The 18,930-nt window shown below is 39.4% G+C and overlaps 1 protein-coding gene across 2 annotated transcripts in view; it reads right to left on the minus strand.

The window, feature by feature from the left end:
* Positions 1-18,930, minus strand: part of taf3 (TATA-box binding protein associated factor 3) — a 133,627-nt gene that overhangs the window by 23,272 nt on the left and 91,425 nt on the right. Inside the window, exons 3-5 of one of the 2 annotated variants that reach the window (XM_016993529.2) lie at positions 9,338-11,139; positions 7,296-7,331; positions 4,894-4,976 (exon numbers count right to left, since the gene is read on the minus strand). In XM_016993529.2, the coding sequence (XP_016849018.2) occupies positions 4,894-4,976; positions 7,296-7,331; positions 9,338-11,139 (1,921 nt within the window). Of the gene's footprint in view, positions 1-4,893; positions 4,980-7,295; positions 7,332-9,337; positions 11,140-18,930 lie in introns of both variants that reach the window. The other variant, XM_003220720.4, reaches the window with a different exon arrangement.

Genomic DNA, 18,930 nt, shown 5'->3' on the forward strand with positions numbered 1-18,930 from the left:
GGACATTAGGTATTTTAAGGCATTTTGGCATCAATTTTCTAGTTTTTCTTTTCAATCCATTTCACAGTTCTTACTGGTGGGTCAGAGTGTCTAAGACACTAATTTGAATCCTATTCATATGAGTGCACTCTCGTTCCTCAGATAATGTGATCTTAAGCAATCTATGTCTTCAAAATTCCCTAGGAGACCCTCTTTGTGAAACACTTTGAATACTGCACTACCATATAGAGACAAATAATTATTTTAAGAGAACTGTGTCCTATTCAGGGTGGAGGTATGTTTATGTGAGATAAATTAGAATCCATGGAAGCACGGAAGCAACACAAGTGGGAACAGCAAAGCAGGAATGGTCAGGGTCAAGATCTAGATTCAACCCCAATGTTCCAACTTTTTTTTAAAATTAAGTTTCCTTAAAATGTTCCTTTATACAATTTAGAAGCTTTTCCTCCCAGAAACAGGAAGTCAGCAGAACTCACTTTCAATACTTAAAAAAAGTATTTTTTCAATAAAATTTCGGAGGGAAAAAACATGGTAGAATTGTATCCCCGTATATCTTAGAATACTAAACAACATATTCTTTTTTCAAAAACTTATTTTTGAGATTGCAGCCATGTTGGCTGTATTTTCCCCATCTTGTGTTAAAATAAGAATGCATAGGGGTAATGGCACCTTAAGGAAATATGAACATACTCAGTAAATTAGTTATGCCTTAACTTACAATAAGGTTGTAATTCCTAACCTTTGGTCTTCCAGGGGTTTTGGACTTCAACTCCCAGAAATCCCAGCTAGCTTACCAGCTGTTAGGAATTGTGAGAGCTGAAGTGCAAACATCTGGAGGACCAAAGGTTGGGAACCAGTGTGCGAAGGCATCACTAAAGTACTGAACATATATATACAGTACTCGTTGAAGGACTCTCTTTGTGAAAAATCTGTATTCTATGCAAAAAAGTCAGTTTGTAAGCCATCTCAATTAGTGATCTAATCATGACCACGCTCTATGTCCTTGCCATCCTAATGCAGGCCAATGGAAGAACTTTTTTGCTACCACAGTAAGTTTCCACTGACAATACAGCCTTTTCTTTATAGGAAATATAAATATGTCTACTAAAAAAGTTAACCAGGCCATAGTTTGAGCAAGCTACTTTGTGACAACAATACAGGGTATGTGTTCGAAGATCTGCTGGCAATTTAAGCTCAGTAACTCCAGACCAGTCTTTTCTAGATAACCAATCTAAAATACTTCCCTATAGATACTGAATTAGTTAGTGTCTTCCTGACTTGAAAACACAAGAGGACACTTACACATGAACCGGCAGCTCATTCATATCATACAGAAAAGCAGCCAGAAATTTCTTAAAAAGCCAGCAATCCAATGTTCCTGGATCCATTAAGGATAAGATCTTCCACAACAAATTAAATAAAACAATTTATGGAGGCCTGTGCTTGAGATAAAATAGATTTACGGGTTGACCTTTTATTCATTTAAAGAACAAAATTAGCTCTAATTGTATTAGAATGGAATCCAGTAAATTTCTCCTAATGTGGCATTTATGCAAGTGGTGCTGTAATTGTTTACTGCAAAGATAGAAATGCACTGATTATAATCTATTTTCCACTTGGTTTTACTATGCAGTCAAGGCACTCGTGGAGAAAAAAACCACTTGAAAATTAACACTTTCTCTAGACCATGCTATCATTATTTAGAAGAGCTATACTGGATCTGAGCGTCCACATCTAAATCATTACAAAGGAAATTGATTTTGCAAAAAGGTAGCAAATATTTGTATGAGGCTGTTGTGTCCTCAAGAGTTTGCCTAGGAATTGCTAAAAATGTTATAACCATATGACCACTTCTGAATAGAGCAGCAAAACTGAAGAAAATGATTTCAGTTTGCAACAGGCACCATCTTAGGGGAAGCATTCCTCAGTGTGAAAAATAAGGAATGTCACTTCTAAGAGGTACAATGCAAGATATAGTTCATGCAACCAATCCTGATTATGCTCACTGCGCCTAGAAGGCTACTGGTTATTGTGAGTATGTTTTTATTGTATTTTATATGCCTTGGATTTTATATATTTATATGTTTTAAATGTACCTTGTTGTTGTATTTTGTGGTGTATTTTGGGTTTGGTCTCCATGTGAGCCACCCTGAGTCCCCTTCGGGGAAATGGGGGGGGGGGGGTAACAAGAATAAAATTATTATTATTATTATTATTATTATTATTATTATTATTATTATTATTATTATTATTTGATCCTCAACATACCCGGGTTTGACTTTTTACAGATTCCATTATTCATGGATTTGATGAAAAGTCTCTCTGAATCTCTAGGTCCTTCAGTGCAACTCTAATGCCAACAACATCGACCATACAGTTGTTCTGGAGGACCTAGAGATTTCTAGAGTGTTCACTCAGGTAAAAGAAAGAATGTTTGTTCTTCACCGTTTTCCCAATTTCATGAGAGTCTTGAACAACTAACCCCAGTAAAGGTGGAGGGATAGTTGCAATTACAAGTCAAAGAATACTATTCAATCATTTGAAGTAAAGCTTTTGTCAAAAAGATGTTCAAGTTCTTCAAGTTGTAGGAATAGATCACTGCCAAGGCAGCCTTTATCCTAAGTCACCATTTGCCTGACTTCTGAGAAGGGTCTTTCATAATCATCTTAAGAAATAGAATGGTTCAAAGGACAGAACTAAGCTATCAAAGATATGGTGGAGAAAATAAATATAGTCTCCTTCTGAGAGGCTGCTACTCAGCTGACTCCCAGATCAAGAAGATGCAAGAAGAGCAGAAGAGAAGGGCTACAGAAAGAGCAGAGAAGGAAGGGAGCTATACCGCACAGTTTTAATGAGCAATCTGGCATATTTTTGAATGAAGAAGACAGAAGTGGTAACACACTTAAGGCTGTTATACAAGACAAGGAAACACCCAATTCCAGCTCTCTATTAGATAAAAACAAAGCCAGGAATGTAGATGAACTTTTCAATAATGTAAAGGTTTAGACATTTCAATATCTTGCTCTCTATTTATCTAAACAAAGAAATGCCAAATCCCATGAAAGCTGGGTTTCTTTTCCATAAATGCTCTGTAACATGGGATTGATGGATGGACTTTAAATGAAGAAGTTGGAGGGTGTTCGGCACAGTTCTCCCACTATACTTATTTGGTGCAAGTCACTTTCCAGCAGCATGTCTAAGTCCCTAAAATCAAACTGTTTCTTTTCTGAGTTACAATTTTTAAAAAAATAATTTCCTTTCCCTCATTCCCAAATACTAATCAAATGACAAAGTTTAGGATGCTATAGTAATGTCAGCCACAGAAAATATAAGACTATAGAAAGCACTGCATTCATGTGATGAATGGTTCTGGTTTATATCCTAAAAGGTCTGGAATCGGGTCTTCTCACAATTTTCTATGATTTGTGACTCTTGACTGGACAACCCATTAAACTGGTAAGCACTAAATGGCAAAATTATAACCCTCCAGGTGTTGGACTGGATTCTCATCAGCCTAGCCAGCAGTTAGTGGTGTAGATTATAGTTAAGGGAAACTCTACTTAAACTAGATAGTCCCTTTCAATCATTAGGCACAGAGCTGCTTCCTGTCTTGGTTTGGATGGAGAAATGGTCCCTAGATAAGGGGTTTAGGTGATTTGGAATCCTCTAAGAAGGTGTGACACTGAGATCCATCAATTCAGAAAACCATGGCTTTATGACCTAGTATGGGCATAGTGATGCCAATTTATATTCACATTTCACTCTTCCCTGCTCAAACTTCAACCATTAATGTTGTGTGGCATCTGTTGAGAGTGTTTATCTTTTCAGGAGGCAGCACAGAATCCCCCCGCAATCTGGGTCCAGGCTTCAGTGATCTACTTGCTGCTCTGGACCTGCATTTTCTCTTCTATCTTTCAGGATCCCATCTGTTCCCAACTCAACTTGGAACCACGTCAATCCTCCCCAGATCCAGACTTGGCCCAGCCCTACATGATGTGGGTGGAGCAAAAGCTATTACTACAGCATATCCACCCAGTCTGGCAGCAGCAGTTTCTCTTGATCTGGATTGGGTGGCTGAACTTTGGCAATACTACATTGATCTGACTCTAGTCAAGGCTGCTACACTTCCTGAAGCTCCTCTACTGATGTGACTTCTTCTCCAATTCACCACTTCTCAATTTTTCATCATGAGCGGTTTGACTTGAGCAGCTCTGCACTGGCCTCACTCTAGGCTCATTGCTTGCCTCTTTAAGCTTGTCAGTCTCTCCTCCATTTTCCACTTGCTCAGTCACTGATGGACTGCTTGGTTTGGTCTAATGCTTTACAGTTGCAGCATAACTGAATTTTTGCTGCTCTGTTGTTGTTCTTCACATATTGCTTTCTCATACCCACAGAAGGAGGAAGAGTAAGCGTGTTAGCCTCTGTCTAGAAACATTAAAACTCTTGGCCTGGCTAACAACAAATCCGCAACTTGCCAGATAGAAGTAGTGACCAAAACAAACTACACTGGTTATTTCCACAGAAAGCAACGGATAAGAGGGCCATCCAGATAAAGGGTAATTATAAACCTGAGCATATACACACTTCTGAAGGTTCCTAACATTCACCATGATCTTCTTAAAGGTCACAAGAGTTAAACATAACCCTAAGAGAAGGGGCTTACATAGAACTGATCCAAAATTGTGGATGGATGTCTTTGGAGGTATTAGCTGGAGTGGGGGTAGACCCTGAATAAATGGTTCATTAACCCATTATCTGCCCCTTCACAGATATATTAATTAGGAAACAGGACCATTTACGGGATGGTACTTGCTACACGCATGAAAGAAAGACATCCAATGAAACTGACTCATGCTCGTCAGGATTTCATTGCCTAAAAATATTTGGACTTACATTTTGTCCTGTCCAGCTCCCACTTTCAATGTCAGCCTGGGGATCACAGGAGATGGTGCTGGAACAACAGGTTCCACTTTGATCTGCTAAAGGAAGCAAATACATTTCAGTGTGAAAAACATGCTGCATATTTAAGATAAATATTCAGATCACCTTGATCTGGACACCATATAATGAGAAATGGTGTATATAATTTTACCATAGAACAGGTTCCAGTTGAAATCATAGGAAACCATTTAGGGAAGAGTAGAACATTACACCTACTATTTAGTAGATGAAGCACTGGCATGGTCCTTAGTTAAGTCCTTTCTCCCATGCTGTATTTACATGGCAGGCAAAACATAACTAAAGGAAAGTATTTAAAGTATCTGTGCAGTGCTCTTCAGTTCTAAGCTCTGATTGTTCAGAATAACACAAACCTATATGGTTTCCCACAAAAACAATTGGTGCAACAATACAACAAAAACAGTTGAGAACAAAACAGAAACATTCTAGTACATTTCTATTCTTGGGCCAAATGAGTTAGATGACACAACAGAAGGCCTGAAGAAATAGAGTTGTTGTCTATTGCTGAAATTTGGCACCAAGTACTAGCATTTCAAACAAAGGGTGTCACAATTGACACCCGCCTAACTACAGAATTCTAAGCAATAGACTGAAGTTGACAGTACTCAACTGAAATTAATGCTGCAAGTCATCTAAATGTACACAGATGAGTCTTAAACTTGTTTATTGGATGGGGCTGACTACAAGTATGGCTACAAGTATGCTACTGTGTTTTTGAATGCTCCTTACGCTGAGTTTGTACATTTAAAGACACAGAACATTTAGAAAAAGCCTTTCTGTCCTTTGTCAAGTGGCAGCCTTCAAATTCTCATTTGCTTACATTCTTCCATCTGAAGTTGGCTTTATTTAAAGACTTCCAAGAAGGCACGTCCACCAACACTTTGCAAAATCATGTAAATGGCTAAGACCCAGTTAATAAATCTGTAAGGAGTCTTAACAAAAACAATTAATCACGTTGCTCTTAGTCTTGGTCTTTATCATGGAATGTGACCACTTACAATGGAGGTTACATTTCTACAGCATTGTCATTTAGGCAACGTGCTAGAATGGCGTTTGGCAAAGAAGCATGTTAATAGTCATCTTGTTGGATTATAATAAATCAGATGCCTTGGGCATTCACAAGCAGGGCATAAAGACAGCGGCATTCCTGCCATGTTTGGCCCAAGCAGCTGGCATGTAGAGGTATATGGCTTGAGTTTGATTTGCTTGCCCTGACTAGTGGTCATCAATAGATTCAGACTATTAACATCCAGAAGCTTATAGCTAATGGTCTTTTCCAAATTCTTCATCACATTTTTCAGGTAGCAATCATCACCTTTCTTTTATATCTTAGGAATCTGCTTCTAATCAGTTTCATGGGACAAAGGTATTCCAAAATGAAACGGGGAGAAAAAGAAATTCTCAAATGCAGCCTGATCTAGTTGCATATTGTGTGTGTATGTGTGAAAGAGAGGAAGGGAGGGAGAGAAAGGAAGAGAAAGGTTGATCTTTAAAAAAATCTAGGATGTTAAGGGGACATGAACTAGTGGTGGTTAAAAATTAAAGAGCTGCAATTCTAAAGTAATACTGGGAATTCAGGCCAGCAGAAGAGCATTTACAGTGGATTACTAAGCTTCCCAAATCACCAAAGAGGTAAAGTCCAGCAATATAAGACTCCTTTGTAGCTAACTAAAAATACATTGTCAGTGGATTTGTCCAGTTTTATGTATAAGCAATACTTCTTTCACCTGAACTAATACTAGTAGTCATATAAGCCCCTTATTGCCATGTGCTGCATTTTTTTTCCTTTTTGCTAATCTTCAAGGATTTAGCTTCTTTGCCACATACCTCAGGGCACCAACTGATAAAGCTCTAACTCTCCGTTTTTCCAGGACACCAGCAGAGCGGCCTTGCAAAAAATGAAAATCACTCAAGAGATTTAAAAGGAGGGAAATTTATTTTCAAAATCCTGACTTGCAGCAAAGAGGTGGACTTTTTCTATTTTTTCTCCCAGAAAAGCTTATCTGTTGAGATCAGTTTAAATTTTAATTCTATCTAGGGACTCTTTCATGCAGTCTAGCTTTAAAGTTTATCTTTTGACAGGGACTTTTCACCAAGGTAACAGGAAGCTTTGTCAATGTAATCTGCCCAAGCTTATATTGCTTTTCCTATAATACAATATATTTTAGGACTATAAAGAATAGACTTTTAATAGGTTATATCACAGCATTATAGTCCTAATGTTACACTGAATTGGAAAAAAGTCCGGAGACAGGAACTAGTCATGGAATAGGAAGAGAACCATCATTTTATTCTATCTAGATTCATTTTAATCATTTGAGAGTTGGTACACATACCATAGGTTTGGATACAGCTGCATCTCCTCCCAGTATCTGTAAATAATGTTAATGTTTTAGATAACAATGAACAACAATTTCCTTATGCAAAGACTTCTATAATGTACAGATACAGATTTACACATGATTTCAATTCTATACAGGTTGAGCATCCCTTTCCTGGAATTACAAAATCTGAAATACTCTAAAATCGGATGTTCTTCAGATGGGTGGCTGAGACCTTTGTTTTTTTCTGATGATTTAATGTACACAAACTTTGTTTCATGCGCAAAGTTATTGAAAAATTTCGTGTATAACATTATTTCCAATCTATTTGTATACGATATATAAGAAATATAAATCACATTCATGTTTAAACTTGGGTTCAATTTCTATGAAATATCATTGTGTATGCATATGTAAATAATGGGATAGTATTCCAAAATCTGGAAAAAAGCTGAATTTCAAAACACTTTAGATAAAGGACACTGTGGAGTTCTTTGGGAATTAGAAAGATAAAGCAGGGGTTGCTAACACAAAATCTTCCCATTAAATAAAGGGGTAGGGAGAGAATATGGAAGTAAATGGGTACGGTAGACAAACTAGGGGAAGATGGCAAAATTTGAAAACACACTGCCTACATTCTCTTTATATTCCAAATGACCTTATGTTCTCACTAGCAGAGCCACCTCTTTATCCATCTCCCCCTAAAGGACTGAGGTAAAACTTTCCTTTCTCTCCCGTCTTCACTTTCCAGATACCTCCAAAGTCTGGAAAATCTATTCTTCTTTACAGGAGGAATGCAATACTTCTGAAATCAGGGGCAATATGAAGAAAAAGAAACCAAGGTGGTGAGTTCTCCTCTCCCACTCAATCTCAAAACATATGGGTAGCCGATAGGGAATATCTGATAACACAATACAGCAACATATTAATAATATGACACAATAAATTTGGCAAGCAATAATTTCTGCATAATGAGCAAACAGCCTGGAAGCTTACAAATTTCTTGTAGAATAAACCCAGGTATAACATCTCTTGCTCTCAAAAGGAAGGGAATCATGTCTTCCATTTGTATGTACAGTTAGGCTTACAACATCCATGCTAAAATGAGTATTTAAGTTTCCTAGGGAAAAGATTACACCAAGCATACATTCTTCATTTTTTTAATGCCCCTCCCAACGTTTAAATGTCACTTTTGTGTGCCTTCAAGATGTTTCCAATATATGGCAACCTATTATGGACTTTTCTGGGGCTGAGTGTATGTGATTTACTTAACTATGGTCTCCAGAACCACAGTTCAACACTCAAACAACTACACCTCACCAGCCTTTTGTTTTACACTGGGATAAATCTTATTTTTACTACCAACTGGAGTCAACACACTGAGTCAACAGAACTGAGACAAGTGCTGACTTGATTCAAGGGGTTACTCTTGTTGAGATTAACAATTGGATGTAGACCACTAGGTAATTATTTTATCGCCACATCTAATCATAAATTGATACGATTGAATTATTATCTGAACCATTCAATTTATGAGGAAGGAGACCCTGTAGTTTTCCCAGTGTTCTTGGACTAGAATTCCCATACCTTGTGCCCATACCTTGAAAAGCCTGATCTGGCTATGGTAGTAGACGCTTTAGTCACATCCAGATTAGATTACTGTAACGCGTTCTACATGGGGCTGCCCCAGAAGAGCACTTGGAAACTTCAACTGGTCCAAAAGTCAGCTGCTAGACTGCTTACGGGAGCGAGATATAGAGAAAGAACTACTCTGCTCCTGAAGTAGCTACATTGGCTTCCAGTTTGTTTCTGGGCACAATTCAAGGTGGTGGCTTTAGCCTATAAAACCCTAAACGGTTTGGGCCCAGCCTACTTGAGGGACCATATCTCCTCCTACCAACCCACTTGAGCCCTGAGATCATCAATAGAGGCCCTTCTCTTGGTCCCACCACCGTCACAGGGTAATTGGTGGGAATGAGAGAGAGGGCCTTTTCGGTGGTGGCCCTGCGGCTCTGGATCCAATGTAATGATCTCTCCACCATATAACAATGACATACTTTTTCGTGTTTATGTTTCTCTTTCTCCTTCTCTTTTTTCTCTCTTTCCTTCTTTTCTTTTTCCTTCTCTTTCTTCTCCTTTTCTTTGTCTTTCTCCCTCTCTTTCTTCTTCTTCTTTTCTTTTTTGTCTTTCTTCTTTTCTTTGGGCTTCTCTTTCTCTTCAAAGAGTTTCTCAGGTAGTACTGTTGAGAGCGGGGCCAACAATGATGGGAGCTTCATAGCAGTTGGAGTGCTAAACAAAGGCAAGGACAGGTCTTTGGAAGGCAAAACAAGAGGTGCCGACGAAGTTTTTATCTTTTCTTTTCTGTCTTTCGCTTTATCTTTTTCTTTCTTTTCTTTGTCTTTCTTGCCCTTTTCTTTATCTTTTTTCTTGTCTTTATGCTTATCACGCTCTTTTTTGGAGCTGCCATCTTTTACTTTCACTTTGGGGTCATCGTCAAAGTCCTTCATTTTGTACTTGTAGGTATCCAAATCATCATCTCTGATCTGTTCCTTCCATGGAAATTTCATTTCTTTGCCTCCTTCCTTGTCTTTATCCTTGTCTTTATTTTTCTCCTTGTCTTTGTTCTTCTCTTTGTTTTTCTCCTTGTCCTTCTGCTTCTCTTTCTTTTTCATTTTTGTCTTCAGCTCTTTTTTCAGTTTTTTCTTAACTTCTACTGTTGAAGCCAATTTTGTTTTCTCCTCATAAAGTTTGAATAGAGGTTCTGGAGTTGGCGGAGAAGCAGAAGGAGAAGAAAAATAAGGAAAGCTTGTGGGTACATTAGCAGGATTTCCCATATTTGCTTTTCGAATGACTTCGTCTATTGAGTCATCCATTGTCCATGAAATATCTGAACTTGATGTTCCACCAGAAGGAGGAATAGGGGTGCTTCCTGCTTTATTTACACTACTGTTGGCTGAAACAGAAGCTTTAGGTGTTGTAGTCTCTGACACAGACAATCTTTTAGGGCTGGTAAAAATGTCCCCTTCTGACTCTGACCCTGAGGAAAACTCAAATGGATCAGGATCCCGTTCAGCACATGCACGGGCAATTACAGCATCAATGGAATCATCTATTGTCTTATCTGTCACTGCCACTTTCTTTGCTGGATTCTCAATGCTGGGTTTCCCAGGGTCAGCTGGTGGTGGAGTTTGTTTTATTTGGATATTCTCTTTCCCAATCTTTTCACTTAATGCTGCCAAGGGAGTTCTACTTGGTGTCTCCTGCTTAACTACTATTTGAGGAACGTGAGCTGGAACCTTTGGGCTCTTAGGGCTTCTAGGACTCTTGGATCGGCCTGGTGATTTCTTCTCTTTGGTTCCACTTTTCGGTGACCGAATGGGGCTTCCAACAGCTGCTGGGGATGGAGCAGCTTTTGGCATTTTAGTCTTTTGCCCTGGAGAGGTTGTTTTCACTTTTGCTTTAGGAACAAATGCTCTTGGTTCCAATGGTTTGGAAACTGGCAACTGCGATTTTGCAATAGGAGCCAGTATGGGTGGCTCAGGAGAAAGAGGGACCTGATCTGCACTATCCTGAACACAAACCGGAGAAAGCATTGGTGGCACCTTCTGAGTGTTTATTGAACTAAGAGGCTCACGTGGCTCTACTGTCCCATCCAGAGTATCTCCCTTTATACTGCCTAGTTTTGGCCGCTTCATAGAAGGCATATCCTCAGACTCTGGGCTTTCCAGTGGTCTTTTGCTTAAGTAATTTTCATCATTAACAGCTTCATCTTCTTCCATTTCTCCTTCTTCCTCCAATGGAACCTGCATGGCTTCCGCTGAAGTTCCTCCATCTGTAGGCACCTGCTCCTCTTCTTCCTCTGTTGTAATAAACAAGAAAAGGAGAAGTAATTGGCATATATCAAACAACACAACTTTCTGCAAGGAGATCAACAGAGACACCAATGGATTTAATGACTTATTTTAGCAAATGGGCAAAGATTAAGAAGGCATTCCACTAATTAAAATCATACATATACTTCACATGAATTGAGTTTATATGTAATGCTTATATATTCAAAAGATTATTCTCTTCATCATATCAGGTAAAACATTTCTCAAATTAAGGTACATAAACAATTTGCCCACAGGCATCCTCCCTTCTAGTATGCTCCATAAACCCCTTCTAAATAAGAACCAGCAACACACTGGCATTCATCTGCAGTCTTAGTTGGGTCCAACTGAATTTACATCACTTCTTCAGCCCGTATAGCTCCATGCAATATGATCAGAGTTGAGAAGCTAAAACCAATACTCATGTTAGACAATTAAAAAATCCACCTAGACAAATACATTTGGAAGTAATATAAATCTATCTATATCCAACTGCCCACAAATGGCAGCACCTCTCTACAGTGCTGGGAATGAATGATCCTGTGAGGCAAGAACCTTTGCTGACAGGAGAAATGCTGCTAGTAGGGTCTTGCATACATGAGCTGCTAAAAAGACAAATAGTGGGTCCTAGAGCAAATTGAACATGAACTCTCTTTAGAAACCAAGTTGACTAAACTGAGCCTATTGTATTTTGGACATATCAAGAAAAGACATAATTCACTAGAGGAAAAGCAGCCAGGATCGGCCAGGGCTTACAAGCGCTTGCAAGCCCTGGCCGCTTCTCCTCGGGAGCCTACGCCGCTCTACTCCAGGCTGCTTGCAAGCCCTGGCCGATTGCAAGCCCTGGCCAATCCTGGCTGCTTCTCCTCAGGAGCCTACGCTGCACTCCTCCAGGCTGCTTTCTGGAGCTTGCTCAGCAGCCAGGCCGAGCAGGCCTTCTTAGGTAAGCCTGTGCCTTTTCCTTAAGCTGGCAGGAAGGGAAGGGAAGCCGTAATGTTTTGATTCTCTCTTGCGATCTCCTTGCAAAAGAAGAGAGAGCAGGGTTCTTCCTTGCTTGCTTTTGCTCCTCTCTTCCTGGTGCATTCATTGTTCAGCCTGGCTGTGTTTCAGCATTGCAATAGCGCGGAGATTTTGCTGTTTCATGTAGACGCCCGGCCCCACGTGGCAGGTCGCACACTGCTGAGAACGGAGGCGGCAGAATTTAGTGGGGAAGGAGTTTCCAAGCTCATTCATCGCTATGATAAGTGCCTAGATTTGAATGGCGACTATGTTGAGAAGTAGTATTTGGGTGTGGCCTTCAACTGCATACGGTAAATGTTTTCTCCTATATTTTGTTCATTTTTAATTCCAAAACGTAATCTACTTTCTGGAAAGCCCTCATAGTTCGAACTCACAACTGGAATGAGAAAATTAAGGCTATGCCTGTCATCTAGACTAAGGCCTAGCAATGAACACCCTTGTCTGATGTCAGAGGAATTGCAGAGGGTAAGAGCTAGAGGAGGAAAGTAGAATAGATTCCAGTGAAAAGCATGGGATCCAGCAGAAGCACACTACCAGATTCCAGACTTGTTGGTTGTCTGGCACCAAATTTCTTCTAAGAAGAAATGCATGTTGTTCCTATCCAGATTTGTAGTGTAATTTTTTTTAAAGTCACTGCAGCTACAGGTTTCAACCCAACAACTATTCTATCTCTCTACTTCTATTGCATAGCCTTTGCATCTCTGTTTCTCCCAACTTCATAACAAGCTGCCTTTTCTGGCATTACCCTAGGAATATGGAAGCTGATGCAGTACATGAACTTCTTCCACTTGCTCAAATAGAAGCCCTTTATTTATCTTCTTTGACCAAACTGCTTTTGAGGCTTAGTATTAGCAAAGACTTTAGAAACCAAATAAAAGCAACCTGTAGATACTATTGCAAAAGAAAATCCAAAATTATTTATTTTGGGGTCAGGAGAGGCTATACAGGGCTGTTATTTCAACAAACACGTCTTTGAAAAAAGCACAGTATATAATTCTGAAAGTGTTCAAAGTCTTCCTTTATTCTGATTCCAACTGAAAGAATCTCATTTGGAAGAGTTTCCTTTCAGGCCATGGGAGGGGATGTTTCTTTCCTCTAAAATGTGTCAATGCCCCGATTTAGGAGAGCTGAGTCAAGAGCCCTGGGCTGAGGCAAGAATTTGTGCCAGCATCCCAAATTAAGTAAAAAATGAGCGAACAAGTCAGGCTTTTGCCAAGGCCCAAAGGATTTACAGCAGACAGTCCAGAGTGAAGACTTTGCCCGAGGATAAAACCTTAGCATTCTGTGAAACACAGAAAAGTGTTAGGCAGTTTGGTTTTGCTTGGATGGACATGCACATTTCTGTCTCTTAAAAAAAACATCGGAGGAGAGAGAGAGAAGTGCAAATCAGTCTCAACTGAGTCGGCACCTGTTAAAAACAGACTGAACTGCCAGTTTTCAGGGTTGCCGGCTCCACAAATCTGGTTCAATCACTATCTGATGTATTATGTGAATTAAATATGCTCTTGTCCATTATAATGGCATGGATTTAGAAGAGAAGTGAGCAGAGCTGGAAAAAATATTTCAAATTCATATGCTTCAACGTCAAAGTTGCAGACTTGGTACAGGGCTAAAAAATACATTGCTATTTCTCCCCACATCAATTCCTAAAGACCTAAGCAATTATTATTTCTTCAGCCCCAGAAATAGCCTCTGATCTATACCAAAGAATACAGTATAAGCACTTTTTTCTTCCCAACATCCATATATGATGGCTGGAGATCAAAATTTATTAACAAATACTCTAATAAGTGTTTAAAATATTGAAAAGCCTGATACAATTCTGAAGTATTCTAGGTGAAATAAAGTTATGAAGTATTTTATATTAATATCCACACTCCTAGGTCAAAACCAAAAAATGATTCTTACAAAGACCAGAACAGAGAGAAATGTTTTGTGGTTTTGACACTTAGGACTGAAAACAGATATTCAAATAATTTGATCTATGTGGATGGGTGTTGCCTATCAACTTACGGTGATTCCATGAATGTCATAGGGATTTCTTAGGCAACAAATACTTAAGATGTAGGTAGTTTTGTTATATTTCCCTTGAAATATAGAATTGTTCTCTCTAGAAATCTCTAGGTCCTTCAGTATGACTCTATGGTCAACTTCCTCCAACTATGCTGGAGGACCTAGATTTCTAGATAGCGCACTTCCCTAGCAATCTCTAAGCCCTCCAGTGCATTTCTGTGGTCAGCTTCCAGTGGAAGTCAACCACAGACTCATGCTGGAAAACCTAGGAATGTATAACGAGGTTTTTTTTTTAGTTACAAAAAAAAACAACACAAGGTATCTTTATTCACAATTTTTCACTTTTACAAGGGTTCTGTGACAGTCTAGCACACGCATGGGCAAACTTCAGCCCTCCAGGTGTTTTGGACTCCCACAATTCCTAACAGCCTACCGGTTTAATGAAAAGTACTGAAATACAATGCTTTGACAGCACATTCCAAGAAACGATTTATCAGGAGGTTTCATATGCTGAAGCCTTAAAAGAATGGATGTGGCACTTATGAAGTACTTTCTCTAATAGTTTGACTCTTTCCATTATAGAAAATGGAGTACAAGTCGAGGAAGCTTAAAGTCGTCCAGTAGCAGTGATGTAAAGCCCAACCCCAAAAAATTCTTGTTGTCTTGGTTTTTAGCCTGTTCCAATGGTTATTCGTGGCACTGATTTAGAAATTTCATTGGACAGACTGCATCAGTTCTAGTTTCTTAGATATAGTTACCATGATTTCTTGTGGGAAAGCAGAAAATGACTGGTAGATGGCACATGTTATGTATCTCAAAAACTAGAGATGATAGAGGAAACTGGTGCCATTTTTAGAATCAGCAGGTCAAATATACCCAGAAACATGTCTAATTGGGCTGCTGTGAGTTTTCTGGGCTGTATGACCATATTCCAGAATGCTTCTGGAACATGGCCATACAGCCCAGAAAACTCACAGCAACCCAATGATTCCAGCCATGAAAGCCTTTGACTGAACATGTCTAACATCCGAGGCACCAAAATGTGTGATAGGCAGTGTTATTCATAATTCAAAACATGTTTTGCAAACTGATAAACTCATTTCATGCTAAAGATCTGCAATATCTTCAAAATTCCCACTTGTTAGAAATTTTCACCATTTTTCTCTGCAATCTGCAAGTTACAACCTACAAATTCTTCTCTCAGGAACAGCATCAAGAGAACAAAACAAATCAGAAACAAATTGCAAACCCGAGCAGCTTTTCTGAGTTGTGTGCAACAGGCCCTGGTTCTCATCAATAATAAATCAGACTTCTAGGACCAAAGAACTCTGTAAAGTATACGCACTATATTCCTTGCTTAAACATATTTCATTTTTTTCCTGTTAAAAATGAAATTATTAGCAAAGACAAGGTAATTAGGCAGTGACAACCTGCACACTGCAACCAATCAATAACAGGAGTATATTAACTAGGCTGACAGTTGTACCACGCTGATGGGTTGTAAATGGTTTGAGACTGACCTGCAAAAACACAGCATTTCCCTAACATTCTGCACAATAAAAAGAGAGCCCTAAAATGCTATATAAGCAAGCTAACCTGAAATGACACCTGGTATTATAAATGGCCTAATCTATATGTTAATATGGTTGTATCACATAACTGCAGCAAGACTAAGATAACAATATGACTTTGGGGTTTCTATGGCTACCATCCTGGGCAAACGCTCCGGAAAGTGCCTCATTGCTGACACCACACAAGCTTTCCGAGGGCTTCTCTTTGGTTATTTATGATATGATTTATGATAACGACAACATCTCCCATTTTCTCTCCTCGTCAGATACAATAAATTGCCATCGTTAATCACTGCTCTTGGTTCGGGCCCGATTACAATAGTATAATAGGGGCACAGCTATGGTAATAGTGTGCATTAAGGTGAGATTTCTCACACCCGCTCACTCCTGATAAAAGAAATATGAATTTGGAGATCATCCGAGACAATGTCACTATCGGAGTATTTCAATAATCTTGCTTTTGAGTGCTTTTGAGTTGGACATTTTGAAGCCATCTAAGATTCTCCACCGATCTTTAGATTACATTTTATGCACCAAACATTGGAAATCTGTGATGTATCGGCACTTTTTATGTACTGTCACTGGAACATTTGAGTGAGTGAATGTGTCTGCATGCATAAATAGACAGCTTTTCCACTAGTGTATATCTTTTAAACATGGTGGGGAAGTGGACAGTATTTCAAACTAACATCAAGAACGACAATATCTTACTTAGAAATAACAAGAGAGACACATTATCAAATACAACAAGGCAGCCCTCCTTGCCATCCATATAAATTGGCCACCAGATTGGCAGACAACCATAGGAATTTGGGAGGGCAAGGGAAGCTTAAGACAAGTCCCTCATTTGAAGAAGCACATATAATGCATATGGAATCTGAGCCAACATTACATCTTCACCAGTAGCATGTACTACATTTAGATCTAGGTCTACTTCTTTCTCAAATGGCAGATGTGTGCCTAGGCTGTCCTCCTTCAGTCTATAAGTGAGGGTTCCCTGGGATGAATGCTTCTCCATATAAAATTATTTCCGCTACACATCTGTGAGAAAACGAAGTTTGTCTTTTTTAGACATCAGTATCCTAAGGTAGCATTGTATTAGCACCCAGCTTTCCTCCCTTTCCTCCTGGAGCTCTCTGTTCTGAACGAAAACCCACTCAAAATGCTTTCCCTTTTCAACTATTTTTAGAAGAGGGGGAATTGGTTTTTTTATATTTTCACTGATAGAGTGCACCTTTTGGATCTTGACATTAATTATGGAATAACAATAACATTATGTCAATTCCTACCTAAGGGGTAGGCAACTGCACAATGGACAATTCTTGTCCACCCTCATATACCATTCTTCCTAGAACAGTGGTTCTCAACCTATAGGTGCCCAGGTGTTTTGGCCTACAACTCCCAGAAATCCCAGCCAGCTTACCAGCTGTTAGGATTTCTGGGAGTTGAAGGCCAAAACATCTGGGGACCCACAAGTTGAGAACCACTGTCCTTGAAAGTGCTTCCAAACAATCTGTGTGCGCTATCACTACCAGTCACTATTTTGAGAATAGCCCTGATTGTCAGGACCCAGGCTGCAGAGCACCAATAACCATGCGCAGAGACCAGAATCTATCTAATATCTTTATTAAAGGAATATATAAAGTCAATAAAAACAAGTGGAGAATGTAGTCCAGAAGTAGACCTTTCAGGCAAGGTCAAATATAGTCCAGGAAAACAATGTCCAATATGTGATATTAGAGTCCAAAGTTATAATCCAATAACCGAAACACACACTTTGCCAAGCAAAGTGTGGGGAAATGACAGGGTCCTTTAGTCCAATGGAGCTTGACAACAAGGCTGGAAGCAAACTAGATTCTTGGCAAACAAGGCTTGATATGTGGCAACAAGAGGCAAGAAGCAAGAGCAAGGTCTGAGGCAAGGTCCTTGGAAACAAGGAAGCTTGATGCTAGAACAAGGTCCATGAAACAAGGCTTGGAACTTGGTCCTGGAGGCAAGGGACTGGAGTAGCGTAGTCCACACACGATCTCACTCCACAAGGTGACGAATTGACTCCGCAAGGATTTCCTTGCGGGTAAACACCTATATAGGATCTTGTTTTTCCGCCAAGGAACACTTTCCCTGGGGAACAAGAAACGAAACCTATACTGTGTCCAGATGCATGACTCCTTAAGATTTCCCAAGGGAAACAGGCTTAATCAGCTAATTGTCTGGCAGCAATCCTGGCGCTTCTGCGATTCGCCTCCCTAGCGCCTCTATCTTGATTATAATAATCCCGGCGAGAAAATGGGGGAGATTTCTGCTCAAGGCTTGTTTGGCTGACTTCTTGTGGGCAAACATCTTGCAGGTGCGAGGGCTCCGTTTCTGGCTGAAACGGTGGGAAACCCAAGTTTTCCTCTTCATCTGCCACAATAGTACTAGGAACGGGACTAAATGGCCCATGAGTCATCACACTGATGGACATTTGGGAGTTTCTGGGGGGCTTTCTATGAAGGGATGGGGTGTTTATACACATTTAGGAAGTTCTGTGCATGGTTTTCAAGTGAAATATATCACCTAAATCATGCCAAAGTATGTTTTTAAAATTTGTGAGATGGAAGACTTTAGGGCTGCTAAAGCTGGCCCCAGTAGCAATTTGCCCATCCTTTCACTGCCTCTTTTAAAAGACACAGGTTTACCCTCTCAATGGTAATGAGATATTTGACCCAAATATTGCCCAACTTGTTCAAGAAATTCTTGTCCATGCTTGGAAGATTACTTTTTTTTTTGGCTAAAATGCTTACTGGAATCAAAGAAGCAAATCAAATTCAAAACAAGCCTGATTCTATTAGAGACCATACCATCTTGAAGTAGCATGAGAAGTAAAATATAAGGTAGAGGAGAATTTCAAATAAACCAGAAAACAATGAGGAATTGGAAGGACAGCAATGAAGGAACTGAGTAAGATTTCTCAGATATAAAGACAGATAATTGAATAACAAAGTCAGAATCTTCCATGCCATAATATTCCCAATTTCTATGTACAGTTGTGAAAAAACAGTGAAGATACCCAACAGGGAAAAATATACTCTTTTTGGTAATACTCAGTAAACCAGAAGTCAGTTAAGAAAAGAGGCATTACAGGTGGACTGACTCAACCAAGGAAGCCACAGCTCTGAATCTGAAAAACCTGAG

Source organism: Anolis carolinensis, chromosome 5, assembly GCF_035594765.1.
Source record: "Anolis carolinensis isolate JA03-04 chromosome 5, rAnoCar3.1.pri, whole genome shotgun sequence".
Lineage (NCBI taxonomy): Eukaryota > Metazoa > Chordata > Lepidosauria > Squamata > Dactyloidae > Anolis > Anolis carolinensis.